Genomic DNA, 16,238 nt, shown 5'->3' with positions numbered 1-16,238 from the left:
CACATCACTTTCTCTGTTTTTCTGAGTCAGATTGCCGAGTAGATTGTGTCCAGATACATGTACATGGCAGATAGGGAGAGCTGGAGTGAGCTGTGGCCAGTGTCATTGCTGCTGGGCTCAAATCAGAAGACGTATACCAGCACCTTTTAGAGATTCCAAAGGCCAATGGTTTTCAAGGGAATGGTACATTTGATGGAGAAAACAGCATGTAACAGGCTTGAGGCATCAAGGATTATAGTCGGGGGAAATTGATGACTGACTGATGGCCTGTGTGACTTTGACTGAAAACAGACTGTACTTCTACTGGGGGGGGGGGGGGGGGGGGGTTTGGGGGATCTAATTTCTGACATTTCCAGAATGGATTTCCAAGCAAGGTATTGTAGAGCTTTCATCATACTCAAACTCAGTAAATCCTGCACATTGACATATATTTTTTTGCCTACATAATCACTTTGCTCAATTCACTTTTTTAAGTTCTAAGACAATTGTGACAAGAAAAACATGATGATGTGAATCGCTGTTTAAATCACAATTGCAATATTGTGTCAAATAATTGCAATTCGAAGTTTTGTCAATATCTTTCAGCTCCAGTCACAGTCAGCCACAGGTAATCTTTGCAGAGCAGGCATACGCCATAGTGAGCACTGCAGCCAGGTGAGTGGAAACTCATATTCTCACCTCATCTTTTTATGACTGGGATGAAGAGGTGTTCACAGAAGAAGAGCATTACCTTTGTTATCTCGCAGTGTGAAGTTGAGGTTGCCAGCGACGGGAGCGGTCAGAGAGAAATAGAAGCGATGACCGCTCAGAGGTTCGTCTTTATCCACTGCACTGATGGTCTGGATCACCTGAGGGCAGCAGGACATAAAGACACACTCAAGATTGGTCGCCTTGCAATCGCCATGTTTTTTTTTTTATCCCACCTCATTGGTGTTGATTCAAGCTGTAAATTGTTTAATGTGTGCATCTCTCGTGCATCTCTCAGGGAATCCATATGAAGAATGCGTGGCCATCAACCATTATATGAATGCATCACTTTCACTGTGGCGTGGATTTATTTACATGCTAGCATAAATCTCCCATAATAGGCCGAGCAGCGGTGTGAGTAAAATGGAGGAAATCAACTTGATTCTGATTTATAGAAAAGATTTGTTTTATAATGTTGGCTATGGTTTTACATCACTTATCACTTGAAGTAAGTGCTTATTTGGCAAAGAGCTTGGTGGCCTTTTAGGGATGAGATTTGGTTTCCCATGCAGCACTTAAAGAGGCAGAGGGAAGTGCTTTCACTGTGAAGCAAATCATTGTCCTGTTGTCATATTCTCTCAGTCTCAGTGCCTATAGGCCAGGACACATTTAGCTAGAACATTCAACATTGTATTAATACATAAATATATATATATAATAAATCAATATGGACTCAGGTCATCCCACTGAATATGCTGTTAAGACGATGCTATTCAAAATCAATGCATAGGCTATGCAGCCAGGCATTCCTACCTCATTACTCAAAGTATGAAAATGACATGAGGATAAGAACTGCTCATAGCTTGCTTGAGGCAATGTGAGACAAGCATCCATATTTGTGAGTTAAAGTGAATGCTATTTGCTTAGCCCACTTTATTTTGCCTCTGAACCCAAGACTACAGAGCAGAACCCTATTCTCTTTATTGTATAGCAATGTTGACAACTGTAAGGAAATACGGGGCATCACATTACCAAATAAACCAATTTATTTCCATCCACCAGGCACCAGCATAGAAACCTAATTCATATTTATGCGAAAAATGTGGTATCTCATGATCGGCAGTGCAACACAGAAAAGAAATAAAACGTGTCAGTGAGGACCCACTGATATGACACACAAACATGCCATATGGGTGACAAATGGTCGCCACGACGACAGCCATCAAAGCAGGTGTTACTGCAGCGATGTCCTTATACATTTACATCAAGCCGTCAGAATCCTTTGTAGGCAATGAACTGGATTCAACAGATTCTTAAAAGCAATTCACACTAAATGATCACATTTCCCTAAACAGGTCTGCCTCTAACATCAAGAGAAAAACAAACGTAAAATAAATACATAAAAGAAAAAAAAAAGCCAATGATCCATCAGTGCTGAGACACGGATGTCAGTTGTCAGCTGTGATTAAATGCTGCTGGTTGCAAGCTGTCAGGTATTACTGTAGAAGTCGGTGTAGGTGGCAAACGACGTCTTGCCAATTATTAAAACTGGCAGAGTTGAAATTTCATGAATATTTTACTAGTTTCTTTACAACATTAAAAGTGTTGCTGTTTCATCAACAAAACTAATCATAAAGTTTGGGCTATTATTTCCTTCCTGTTTAGTATTCCAACAGAAGTGGGATTTACGTGGGGAGCAGAACTCATCCATGCAAAGGTTATCTGTCTGTTACGCAGACAGAAGTGATGTTTCCGACAGCTTCGGATCAGCCGCAGAGCAACAACTGAGCACCTAAACATGTATGCAGCATTATCATATCATGAAAGCTGCCATTTATTCTCAGATCATACAGTAATAACTCACATGCCTTTTCTGCTGTGATGGAAATTTCACATTTGATAGAGATGTTTCCTCGCGGACAGCGATGATTCTTATACACAATTTGAAACCTTTGATGTCCTTTGAATATAGATGGATTCTAAGCCTATCTCTAGAAAGGTTTCCATTCCTCGCTGTCGGGGAGAGGACTGTAAATCATCCTTAAATCAAACACTTTGTAATGTTATAATGCCTTTCATTAGTGTGGCTGTGATGCAGGGCGTTCCGGGGAATGTTGGGTGGGGAAATTCTCTAATGGGGTGAGTAGGAGGACAGGAGGAGAGAGGCATGGATGTAGACATAAATTCTCAATGAAAGACATTAACAGCCGCCAGCAGAGCGGCGGCTGTCGCAAGTAAGACTGAGGAGTCCTATGAATCACAGATTTTTTTAAATTTATTTTATTTATTTATTTTTAGTTTACACACGCCTACAAGTCAAATCAAAAGTATATCAAATGATGGAGGTGTCTATTAGTGGCTTTGGAGCAGCAGTGACACACATGGTAGATTGGTATTGCAACTTTAATTTAACTTAGATTCATTATTTTTATTCTTAACTTTCCAATACCCAAGAGAAATACCTAACCCAGAGGTTTTCAAAGTGGGAGGCGGGCCTCCCCAGGGGGGCTCCAAACAGTTTCAGGGGAGGCTCAATGAATGAAAGTGAAAAAATACTTTTTAGACAGACCTTTTTATGTATTTGATGTGTTTGATGTCAAACAGCAATATCAGGCTATCTTGGCTCAATTATTGGGTGTCTCTGGGATCAAATAACACAATCAAGATCCCATAGGCATCTAGGTATTGAGTGAAACTAAGCTGGTAAACTGGGGGGGGGGGGGTCAGGCTCTGGCCAAGGGGAGGCCCCTAGTGTCAGGCTTTGAAAACCCCTGACCTTTTTAGTTAATGCAAAGCACAACTGATGTACAAATTTCAAGGATCCGCTGCTCTTGTCTTCCAGAGATAAATCCTATTTTCATATCTTGCCATGCACGATCAACATTGTCAAACATTTTTCATCTATTTAAAAGAGATACATCATCCCACATTTCTAATACAGCATCACAGACTCACAGTCCCAACACTTAAGAACCCAGCGCAGGGTTCCTACGCAGGTCTGGAAAGCCTGGAAAAGTATTAAAAATGAATTTGATCATTTCCAGGTCTTGACTAGTTTGTACATTTGAAAAAAAAAAAAAAGGAAAATGTTGTGGGTCAGGTTGGATACATTATATAATTCTAGCTTATACAGTATGTTGTTGTAGACCCAGTTTGAGTCCACAGTTTATATTGATGTGAAGAATAACATTCAGATAGGGGGATGCTCTTAATACCCAGCCGCTGTCAGCATGCATCATATCAAATACTCACCAAAAATCTAATTGAGTCAAAAACTGCCCGGAAAACATGTAATTTTTAAATGGAAAGCATGTAGGAACCCTGCCAATCATCTCACGTATTCTGATGTCTCTGTGAAGAACAATGTTCCTGTACACAGTGATATGACCTAGTCCAAATCAAGTAGGGCTGCAACTAATGATTATTTTCATGATCCATTAATCTGTCGGTTGTTTGTTTGGTCTATAAAATGTCACAAAATGGTGAAAAATGTCGATAATCTTTCCCCCAAAGCCCAAGACGCGTCCTCAAAATGTCTTCTTTTGTCCTGACCAACAGCAGCACAACCCAAAGATAATCAGTTGACTGTCATAGAAGACTACAGAATCTATATTCACATTTAAAACAGCTGGAACAAGAGAATGTTATATTTTTTTAATGAGTCTAAACGATTAATTGATTATACAAATAGTTGTCGATATGCATTTTTTACTGACTAATCGATTAATCGACTAATCGTTGCAGCTGTAAAAAGTATGATGTTTTTGAAATGAAAATGTGTTGGAACCCTGCCAGCAGCAGGTGAGTCGCACATTAAGATCATGCTGGCACTTGAAAGTTGGACCAAGAGTATAAATAATCGTTGCTATGGCTGGTTATGACAGCTGTCACCAGGGGTTGTGTTGACGAGGGAGGCGGTACGGCCTGTGGTTTTCACACCCGTCATCACCTCCTCTAACGCTGCTTCCTATGACATCAACACCCAAAACATCACCCACATGAGTGACACCAGCACCACATACACCCGCAACATCGCCCCCGCAGTCACATGCCCCGTAGTCTCGCTGGCCAGCCTCCTCTCCCTTCCGTGAGAGTCATCTGGCTGCATGGAAACAGGCTACTGGGATAAGTAGGGCTGGGTATTGGTTCAAATTTCAAGAATCGATTTGATTCCGATTCACAAGGTTCCGAATCGATTAATCCCAATTCGATTAGATTCGATTCCGATTCAATTAATTTCAATATCGATTTGGTTAGTGATACTAAAACATGTTTTTTTTTAGCTGTAACCTGAATTACATGACTGTCCTGTTATGTAACACAGGGGTTCCCAACCTTTTGGGGATTTTTTTCATTTTAGTTACAAATATATTTATTTACTCACCAGGTGGTGACAGCCCTAAGCCCTCCCCTGCTCTACAGCTGCTCCCCATTGGAGCGACTGTTTCAGTCGCTGCCGGATGTCCGCTCCCGGCTTATTACAAGCTCTGTCATTGGCTCTGACCATGTCAATCAGAGCGGCTTCTGCTCCCTCCTCTCTGTGTGTCGCTGTAAACAGTGCCCTGCCGCCTCAGTGAAAACAACAACGCTAACTAGCTAGCAAGCTAACGACAGAAACCTACACGCTAGCTCATTGCTACACGTTGAAAATGGCAAGTTGGACTGTTGGAAACTATTTTCCAAGGGCACTGCCGCCAAGCGCCGCCCATCGCAATCCCACAATGGAGACCTACGCCGCCAGCCTCTTCTCACGGTAGGGAGGGGAGGCTGGCCAGCGAGACTACATGCCCCGCTATCTTCGCACACGCACACACAACGCATTAATTTTGATGTCAATCAATACCAACCAACAAATGTCATCTTTCAATCTCTTTTCATTTATATATGTCAGCTCTCTCAGTCTGTATTGATGATCTAAAACGGTTGATGAGGCCCTTCTTGTGTTGAGCATGTTTGTTGGCATGATCCTGACAAGCCGCTGAAGCTAACGTGATTTCCTGGTGAGATTTGAGATTAAATTTGTTCCGTGTGTCGTCTTTTTATAGAGTGTACGCTGCCTTGTCCTGTGTCCTGCGTGCCTTGACATCTGTCTTCATCTCCCACTTTGATGCAACACCTATAATAAACTGATAATTGCGAGGAAGGCTGGAGTTGTGAAAACATTTTTTGTTGTGTATTAATTCATAATTAGTGCTGTAGTCGTAAAAGTAAAGTAGTCTTGGCTCCCACACAATTGGAGAACTTCGCCTACCAATCGTCTGGAAACATCTTGTCAAAAATAATAGTTTGAACGAGGGCGAGAATGGCCCTTTTGTTAAGTTACAGGAAATTATGCTCTCCCCCCATTATCCTCCATAGTGAAACAAACTGGAGATACAATGAATCACTTTGTAACACAGACTTATTAAAATATTGAAAATGGATTGTCCCGAGCAACGTTACATTATTTCCGTTTTATCCGTTTACAAGCACACAACTTCTGCACATCATCGCCCCTTCCGCATGGAGGGTCGCCCTAAAGATTGGGTTGCTTCTGCGACAACAACAAGCTGGGAGAAAGTTCTCAGTCTCTAGTTGAGCAACACGGATAGAGACTGAGAACTCTATAAAAGTAGTCAAAATAAAACTAGTTTTGATCAGGGAAGTGTATCCTTCTGCCTTTTAAGAAGTCAGACTGCCACAAATTTTCTTGAGCTGCCAAACATTCGCAGATCTCTTGGGGATCCCGCGCCTCTCTGGGGACGCTGGGTGTGGGAGGGGAGGGGAGGGGGGGGCAGTGGCAGATTGGGGGCAGCAGAATGCCAAGACTACTCATGTATGTAATGGTTACCACTAAAGTGATTGTCGAATGTGACCCCCACTGCCCCTGCTCCCTCCACCCCATCATAATATCAATTAATATTATGGCAGAAGACAGACACGCCGATGATCCGTGACAAGTGGCGTCTCTGGAGAGAGCCAGTGCCACAAGACGGCCTTAATTAGGCTTGAAAAATGGCGGGTTATTCCAACCCTGCTCTACAGTATGATGCCACAGATCCACAGAGTCAAGCCTGGCCCCAACTGGCAAATATTATTATTTCATCTTTGTCGCAGCAGTGAAATAAGCCAATGGCTAAGATTTGAACAAAGCTCTCTGGGAAGAGGTTGGCGGTGAGCGGAGGCTGTTAGCTGAAGCGGTTTGTTGTTGATTGCTGGACATGTATAACAGGAACATTTTAATTAGGAATCAGAGAGGCGGTGGGCTGTGTACGAGTCCAACGACTCTGTCTACTAACAGACAGCTGACAGCTAGTTGGAATTCAAATGGTGTTTTTGCATTCAAATGTCAACTTTTCTCCTTTCCTTTGCTCTGTATGTGTTTTTTGGGTGTAAATTTCATCATGAAATTTCCATTCTGCCCGACTTCATTATTCTGTCTGAAACTGCAATCTCTGTGGTCGTCTTCAGTGACGCCTAACAGGAGGCGATATTCCAACTGAAAAACATACAAATAACATGAATTGGAACGTACTCCAAGTCTCTAGTAGTTATTCACTCTAACAATAATGTAAAGGAGATGACAACATGTGAAAGCACACAAATTTCACCATGTAATAAAAACCAAGTCATGATTTTTTCTTAATCAAGTTTTTTCAGTTTTTCTGGGGCCAGTTGGAGACTGCACATGCTTCCTCCGACACATGTGCAGTCGCCAGCCGCTTTTTCTCACCTGACAGCGAGCCATTTCACTGGCAGGACGTATCATGTGGGAAGATCACGTTATTTCCCCAGTGTGCACGCACGCGCGCACGCACGCACGCACGCACACACACACACACACACACACAGACACACACACACACACATTTGACATATTTATTTATGTCCACATAAATACAAGTATGCAAAGGACATAAACAGTAATAGAGCAGTCAAATGCTGTGAGTCAGTCAGTTACATGAGTGCCCAGATGACAACCACAATAATGCATACACATAAGAAACACACAGGATGATAACATGGCAGGTTGATATATACAGTTATACTGTAAGACAAGATAACAGTCAGTATCCACTTCATGGGTACAAAAAGCAGCGCCTCCTCCATATTGAGTGGCTGCCGATAATAGTAGATATTGAACAATATCTTGCTAACTGCTTGGCCCTTCTCTTTGGGACACCAGCCATCTGAAGGCCTCTCACAACCAGCTTATGTATGTGACCCAGGCTGCCAAATATGAAAACTAAAAGTTTACACCTGTAGCCCAGCTGTGAAATGGTCTGTTCTAGCTGTTGGTATTTCATCATCTTGGTTAGAAAGGCCTCCTCTAGGCTGTGGTCAAAGGTACAGCCAACCTCTAGAACAAACACCTCTCTACGATTTTCATTGACAACAACAACATCAGGAGTGTTAGCTGGAATATTCAAGAACACATCTGAATCGTCACTACACAGAGTGAACATGCTCGGCTTCACAATAGAATGTTTAAAAAGCGATATTGAAGACCCGGAAATAGAAGAGATATCTTTTGATATCAGATCCACTAATCTGTCATGCCTACATATGTAACGCCCTTTGTATGCATGGCAACCATTTAAGATGTGAGCCATGGTTTCAGTTATCTGTTCATGACCATGATGTATACAGTGAGGAGCATGACTGTGACACACACACACACACACACTGTGGCTTGGCTATTTTAACACTAGCTCCTACTGTAGCGATAGCAACTCATTTTGCCCATTAATTTGAATCCGGTGTGTCTGCCAGTAGCTGAGAGGACTGAGGCCTCAGAGAAGCTCCTAGCTACACCTAGGGGAAGCTAACAGCTGCTCAGCTATCACTGGCATTGAGTAAGTGTCGTGAAATGGACAGAGTCTGGGCAGCATGAAACAATAAGTGGATTCTTATCTTGACTGTTTGCGGTGTACCTGAATGCACCCTGAAGGGCGATGTACCTGACTGCACACTGAAGGGCGGTGGAAGATTGTGGTGGCACAGCTGAAAGGCACGAGTAATTAGTGTGAGAGTGTATATAAGATGTGTTTTACAGTAGAGCTGATTGGCAGAGAGCTGTGGGACCAGAATACAACGTAGCCTACTGCTGTGCTGCAAACAAAGCTCTCTCCCTCCCTGGATACCCTGCCAGAGGAAGTGTATGGACACCTGGAGTAGGCCTACCAAGAAGGAAATTAAACTGCTGTGTTTGTGACCTCTCTCCCCCCCCCACCTACTACCTCTAGAGTCTAGACTATATTGTGACCAGCAGGCTAGTGAAAGCCGGACCTGCCACCCCTTGACCCAAACCGGATTGAGACGTGACTGAGCAGAACCCCCTGGAGCATCAAAGCCCCAAGACCAGAGGAGGCCGCAGAGGAGAACTTCTGTGGTAAGAGACCCCTTTTTAGCAAATTCAGTCAATTCTTTTCAATCACTTCTTAAAACATACTTTTACAGGAAAGCCTTCTCTTAACACATTCACTGCCAGCCGTTTTTTTTTTTACTGTAGGTAGGTTTTGCCAGAGGGTTTTTTTGAGGATTCTGGCTCATTTTACAAGAGCCGAGGATTCTTTTCTGCTTTGACTTTGTGAACACAAAGTTCACAAAAGTACTAATAGAATGTGTGCTTTCTCTGTCTAAAAGAGTTAGTTTGTAGAGTTAGTAGTTATGTAGATATTAGCCGTTGAGTACAGCATGGTTTCAGCGTCTGAAAATTTATTTTGAGATAAATGGCTTTTTGTGAAATTCGATAGAACAGTCACTTTAACCATTCATTTTTGGCATCAGTAAGACCGTCAGACATCTAAACAATAGTTTTGAACAGTAATTTCCTCCATAACAGCAGGAAACACCCCTCTCCCTTCAAACTCCTCCCTCCGTGTGTCTTCTCCTCCTTCCTCCTGGCTCTGCAGCGGGCGTGTCAAGCGCGTTGCTGCTGCTGCTTGCCTGCCTGCGACGCTCCTTGTGCGAGTCAAGATGGGCCGGGGAATGCGTGGGCGATGGGCAGACAGCGCCGCGGGAAGTAGGGGTGCTGCAGGTGCTGCAGCACCCCCTAGATTTTTCCCCCCCAGCAACCAACAACCAATACGAATTGTTTAATCTGGCAATAAAGAAATGTGAACTTGACATGCTATTTTAATAGCCTACTCAAAAATGCACCTCCCACTATACAGCAAAGAGAGGAGTCAATGTTTCTTGATATATGCCATTCAGATCAGAATAATTAGTCTAGTCATTAAGTTTGCTGATAATATTTCTATCATGTTAAGTCTGTGTCATGTTAACTGGTGTATTCAGAGCAAATAGGGAGATATAGAGCATTATCATCATGCTATATATCTCCCTCTTTGCTCTGAATGAGTGAGAAAAGGAGAAAATACTGAATAATTACATCACAACAGTATCCTAATGTTAATTTAAAATGAGATATTCCTCTACATATGGCAAAAAAATAAAAATAAAAACGTCCAAAAAATTTTCGGCGGGGCCCTTGCGGGCCCCACCGAGAGTCCCTCCCTCCCAGCACCCCCTGCTTAAAATGACTTCCAGCGGCCCTGTGGGCAGATGTTGATTCTGGCCTTTTTGCGGTGTTTCAAAGTGTGTTTCACCTATAATCTATTATGCAAATCGCTCTCCGCTCTCTGTGCTGCTGCTGCTGGCGCGGCCGCTCGGGCAAGTCTGGATGACTGTAAAATCGCCAAGCAATTTCCTTGAGAATGGCTTCCTCCCGCCGCTGTTTTTTCTTTGCTTTCGCTCGTCTGGGGGGAGCACTGTCAACACTTAGTGGGTCGGTAAAATAGATTATACACATTCAATACCTCCAATAATTGTATAGGAGACGTAAAAGGGATTGATCAACGCCCCACCGTCAAAAAAAAAAAAAAAAATTTTTTGACGTGTTAACACGTCGTTGGCAGTCAACAGCTGGATTCTGAAAACGTGTTAACACGTCATTGGCAGTGAACGTGTTAACTTGTTTGCATTTCTCTCTGTTTTTATTTATTTTATCAGCATTATTTTATTGTTCCTATTTTAACTTTTTTTTAAATCTGAGGTACTTATTTATTTTTATACCCCTGAGTATGTATAATCTTTTATCATGCGGTGTAAAGCACTTTGTAACTTTGTTTTGAAAAGCGCTATACAAATAAAGATGACTTACTACTTACTTACTTTTTAGCTTGTCATCTTACCAGTGGGGTGTACCACGAAGCAAGATTAGTGGCTTAGCGAGGTAACTTCAGGTTTAACCCTAGGTTTGCCGTACCACGACGCTAGTTCACTTCTTACCGAGATAGATCACCATAGCAACTTATGCTCTACGGCAGGGGTGCCCAACCTTTTTTGACCGAAGATCTACTTTTCAAGTAGCCAGCCTCCCGAGATCTACCAGTCCAGTTTCAACATCGCAAATGCACACACATCGTTTCCAGCCTGCAGTAACTAACCTCACAACACTTTCTCGTTGTCCCACAACTACTTGACATTAGGGCTGTGAATATTCACTGGCCTCACGATTCGATTCGATTACGATTCAGAGGGCTACGATTCAATTCGATTACGATTATCGTTGTATCTCGATGCATCTTAAATCGATGCATCACTTTTTTTCCCCAATACATGATTTATTTTTTCTCACTTTCTTTTTTCTCACTGTGTGGCTACTTTTAAAATAAAAGTGCATTTGGAATTGCATTGTATTATGATCCATAATTAAAATAAACAACTGCATGTACTTCCATTATATTTTATTTGATTATTCATTTTTTTTTTTTTTTTTTTTTTTAATAATCGATTTTTGACGCGATCGACTGGGGTGAGTCCGCGGTCGACCAGTAGACCGCGATCGACTGGTTGGGCACCACTGCTCTACGGCTAACCTGCTTTGTAGCAGGTTGAGTTCAGAGGATAAGATCAAAACCCATGAAAGACCCACCTGCTTACCAATCAGCTCTCTGGAAACAGCGAGTTGCCATTCATATGGTCCCCAACTCCCCATATGAAAAATACATTGCATTCAAAAGAAAAGAAAAAGAAAAAAAATTGCTCCTGTTGAATTAATCGAGGACTGATTAGCGTTGCACTTGTTGCAGGCTACATTTAAATTAAGCCCTACTTACTACTTTGGAATATGTTTTTATATATTAATTTTTGTGCTCTCAAGTAGATACGTTGTTTGACCCCGCCGATCGATGGCAGCTGAATGGCGAGTCGAGAAATATCACTAAACCGGCATAAAAAGGTTACATAAACCTCTCCAAAGCGGATGTGTGCCGTGTGCGCAACGGAGCTGAGGCTGACGTTGGGTTGGACATAGTCATGCATGTCAGAATAGCCTACTACTATCTAAGCAATTTAATATGGGATCCCCTGCACACAGATGATTCATATCTAGGCTACTCCTCTACTACTGTGTTGTTTTTGGCCTGTATGATGTGATTGAACTTCATATTATTTCCAGCATTGTATGAAATATGGAGATATGCGACTCTGCTGCCAATAGCCTATATGTGACCACAAAATATGCTATTTTTTATAGATGAAATCTATGCCCGCACGTACCGCGTCGATTCAGTTCAGCAGCCTTTTTACATTTTATTATCATTATTCTTTTATTGATAGCCTATTTAGCCTATAGGAATTATTCCATCAGTGCGACCAAACACATCATGAGATCATTATTATTCATTAAGCCTAAATACGCCTACGGATTTTGGAAAGTTAGACTGAGATAGATTACACATTAGCCTACTTCCACTTGCAAAAAAGACATGCAGGTTTTATTGAGTTTATTGAGAGGGTGAATTGAGCTGCTGAATAATACGTGGAGGCAGAAACCGCTCTTCAAAGAAATGACTGATGTGAATAAAAGCAGTAACTTTAGACAGTCATTCGGGAACAGACTAATAATATCCAACGCGGATTTTGATTCTGACATACATAGTAAAGCTTAACGATTTGTGCTTTGAATGAATGAGGAAATAGGCGTGTCTGGCGCTGTAAAAGCTGGAGCAGTCCATATTGCATTGTGATTGGCTAGTTGTTAACACATTGACTGCCAGCCGTTTTTTTCTTGCTGTAGATAGCTTCTGCCAGGTTTTTTTTTGAGGATTCTAGGCTCATTTTACAAGAGCCGAGGTTTCTCTTCTGTTACGACTTCGTGAACACCAATCATCTAAAAATAACTAATAGAATGTGTGCTTTCTCTGTCTAAAAGAGTTAGTTTGTAGAGTTAGTAGTTATGTAAGCATTAGCAATTGAATACAGCATGGTTTCAGCATCAGAAAAAATATTTAGAGATAAACGGCTTTTTGTGAAACAGTCACTTTAACCATTCATTTTTGGCATCAGTAAGACCTACACAATAGTTTTGAACAGTAATTTCCTCCATAACAGCAGTAAACTTCCCTCTGCTCAACTCCTCCCTCCTGTGGGCGTTATTTTTGGGTGCAGCGCCCTGTCACAAGCACTTTCCTACCTTTGCAAATGCACTTTCTCATACTCTCGACCTCTCAAATAAATTTCTGAATAGAAATTAAATTACTCTAAATTATAGCGAAAAAGAAACAAAAAAGAATGGGTTGAAAATCCCATTCTAAAAGCCTTTTAGAATGGGATTTGTTTCCAATTTGGTGTCGGACTAGGGGGCAGTCCCCGCTTGTCACCATTGCTTTGCTGCTGCTGTGCGGGTGTGTGCCTGTCTGTGCAGCCGCTCTTTGAGGAAGTCTGGTTGGACTCGCTCGCGTCTTGGAGTTTTGGTTGAGGGCTTTGATGAAGCTTTTGCGATTCTGGTCATATTATGCTGCGTGTTTCAAAGTGTGTCCCACCCGCAATCCACTATGCAAATCTGCAATCCCGCACCGCCAGCAATCAGCGCGAAAATTAAAGCGCCTTCGCCAATCCACCTTCATGAGAATGGCTTCAGTCACACTGCTTTTTGCTTGCCTTCCTCCTTCCTTGTCGCCACTTAGTGGGTCGGTGGAATGGGTTGTACACGTTGTACACGTCCAATACCTATATAAGAGATGTAAAAGGCTTAGATGCACAACCTACCGTCAAAAAAAAAAAATCGATTTTTTTGACGAGTACACTCGTCGCTGGCAGTTAACAGCTGGATTGTGTTTGACGAGTACACTCGTCGCTGGCAATTAAGGTGTTAAAAACCATGCCTCTTTTGCGGGCACGAGCTCCTGTGCACGGGCATTTTCATGTGCACGCGCTGTCAACTTGATTAGAAAAACCTGGATCCACTTAATGAGTTGAGGACTACATTCGTGGTATGAGTTAACTAGAATCTAGCTAAATGGCAATGATCTGGTTAAGCCAAACCAGATCAAGGGACAGATCCTGGATCTGCTTATCCTACATTTGTGGTATGGGCCACAGTTCGCTTTCACATATAAGCTGTTTGGTCCGCTTTAAACGCGCCAGAGTTCGTTTCCTCGGATAGTCCGCTTCGTTTGGGGTGGTGTGAAAGCGCAAATTAATTCTGGGGTGGAACAAACAAGCGAGCTCTGGTCCGCTTGAAAATGTGAGTCTCGGTTTGCTTCCAAGCGAACCCTGGCGTGGTTCGTTTGTTGTGTGAACGCAAACCAGACAACACGAGAAAATAGGAAGCACTAGTGCATCTGATGCACGATGAGTAGAAGATGGTAGAAGGGAGCAAAACAAACACTGCGATGCGCACACATGTACAGTACCTGCGCGCCACGTGACGTACGTCGTCATAACAACAACACATTGTTGTCTCTCAACAGGGCTTGCCTTCTCCTTCAGGAGATACTGCCTCGCTCGTCTCATCTGCAGAATGACATGTTCAACAGCTTTCTGCCTCATCTGCTGCTCATATTGGGCACATTCTTGTTAAATAATTATTTGATAGTAACACCAAAGTAAAACCAGAAATCCCAATATCGCAGGTGGTGTTGCTCCATGGTTTGTGTTTTGCGGATTCACTTGTTCAGTCAGCCCTCAGCCAGGCAAGAAGCCTGCTGGAGAGAGGAGAGATTTCCCTTCTCTATTCTCTCCAATAGACGAGTGACTGTTTCGACCATGTGACATTGTTCAGAAAGTTTGGTGCTCTTGACAAATTTCTGTGTGAAAGCGAACCGGACCAAATGAAAATTGCAACAATGTTGCATCTTTACCTCCCGAATCGCACGAGTCCACCAGCTTATATGTGAAAGTGACCTGTGTCAAACCAGTATACCAAGACTTTTAAGCAATCAATAAATGTGTCTTTTATCTTTCTGTCTGTGGTCCTGTGTTTGTTTTTTATTGATATGACTCCCAACTGGCACAGCTTTTAGAACCTTTTAACTTTTTAACTGTCCCTTCTAGGCAACTATTAAGAAGCCCAAGTGCAGAGCACAGATCAGCTCTACTACGGATATTAGCCACCCTCCTTTGGGGAGAATGCTAATGGTAGCTTCTTTCAAGAGTAACACTTTACAATAAAGGTCACTAAATTAAGGGTTAATTAATTCCTAATAAGCATTAACACATAAACATATTTATTAAGTGTGCTTATTAAGGCTTATTAAGCATGACCTAAACCTTAATTTAATGGCCGTTATTATAAGGTGTTACCCAATTCTACTGGTGGTGGTTTGACATTTTTCACACTGTATTGGGGCCTCATTAGGTGATTATACCAGGCCAGGCAATATGGCAGACTCCAGCTCCAGCTATGTTGGCACCCTTCTTTATAGGGGCCCCATGGGCCCCAGAATTCAGCGGACATGGCCTGGGTTTTAATGAGTGGCAAAACAAGACGCAAGCCATACTCAAGAGCACAGACAACAGCACAGCAATGCCACTTCATTTGAAGCACCCTCAAGGGAGACGCTAGATGAGTAGTCTTGATCTGGGAGGAAGCGAGAGGGCCACTCCTCATATTTCACTTTCTGAATGAGTTGTATCGCGATAAAGAATATGTTGTCTCACTTCACTCTATGTTTTTTGACTGCAGACAAAGCCTGGATGAAGTACAAACTGTTCAATCCTATGCTCTTCGCCCTCGAAAGCTACAAGCTAAAAGGCTAGAGGATATACTGTAGCAATCCATCTGGTTCAGTGAGTAATTACAGATTAGCTGTACCTTTTCCTGCTGATGATGCTTTCATGGTCCATGGCTGCTGCTGCTATGCCCTGCGGCCTAGTTTGGTTAGGGAATTACTTTGTTTCAGTATTGTCTGTGCCATAATGTATCAGGCACTGCTGGGAAGAAATGTACAAATGATCCCTTTCTCAGTCAGGTTAGTGATAGATGCTAGTATTGCTCTGAATTCAATATCACTGGGCATCAGCAATCATCTGAGGATAACCGGATGTATCCAAAACTAAAAAGAGACATTCAGCTCTGTAGCAGTCATACAGTAGTGATGCCTTCACTAACGATGGAAGCTCAGAATTAGATGTTTACTCCAGCAAATACTGTGTTACAGTCCAGCAAATACTGTGTTACAGTCCAGCAAATACTGTGTTACAGTCCAGCAAATACTGTGTTACAGTCCAGCAAATACTGTGTTACAGTCCAGCAAATAAATACTGTGTTACAGTCCAGCAAA

General features: G+C 42.4%; 1 protein-coding gene across 1 annotated transcript in view; it reads right to left on the bottom strand.

Moving 5' to 3' along the window:
* LOC310795836 (cadherin-7-like) overlaps positions 1 to 16,238 on the bottom strand; it is a gene marked incomplete at both ends in the record, with an annotated part of 154,902 nt that overhangs the window by 19,367 nt on the left and 119,297 nt on the right. Inside the window, one exon of the mRNA XM_083657923.1 lies at positions 731 to 848. Within this exon, the coding sequence (XP_083514049.1) occupies positions 731 to 848 (118 nt within the window). The remainder of the gene's footprint in view (positions 1 to 730; positions 849 to 16,238) is intronic.

Source organism: Poromitra crassiceps (assembly GCF_964638095.1).
Source record: "Poromitra crassiceps genome assembly, chromosome: 2".
Classification (NCBI taxonomy): domain Eukaryota; kingdom Metazoa; phylum Chordata; class Actinopteri; order Beryciformes; family Melamphaidae; genus Poromitra; species Poromitra crassiceps.
Note: the sequence above shows the minus strand (reverse complement) of the source record. Positions and strands in the feature narration are given on the sequence as shown.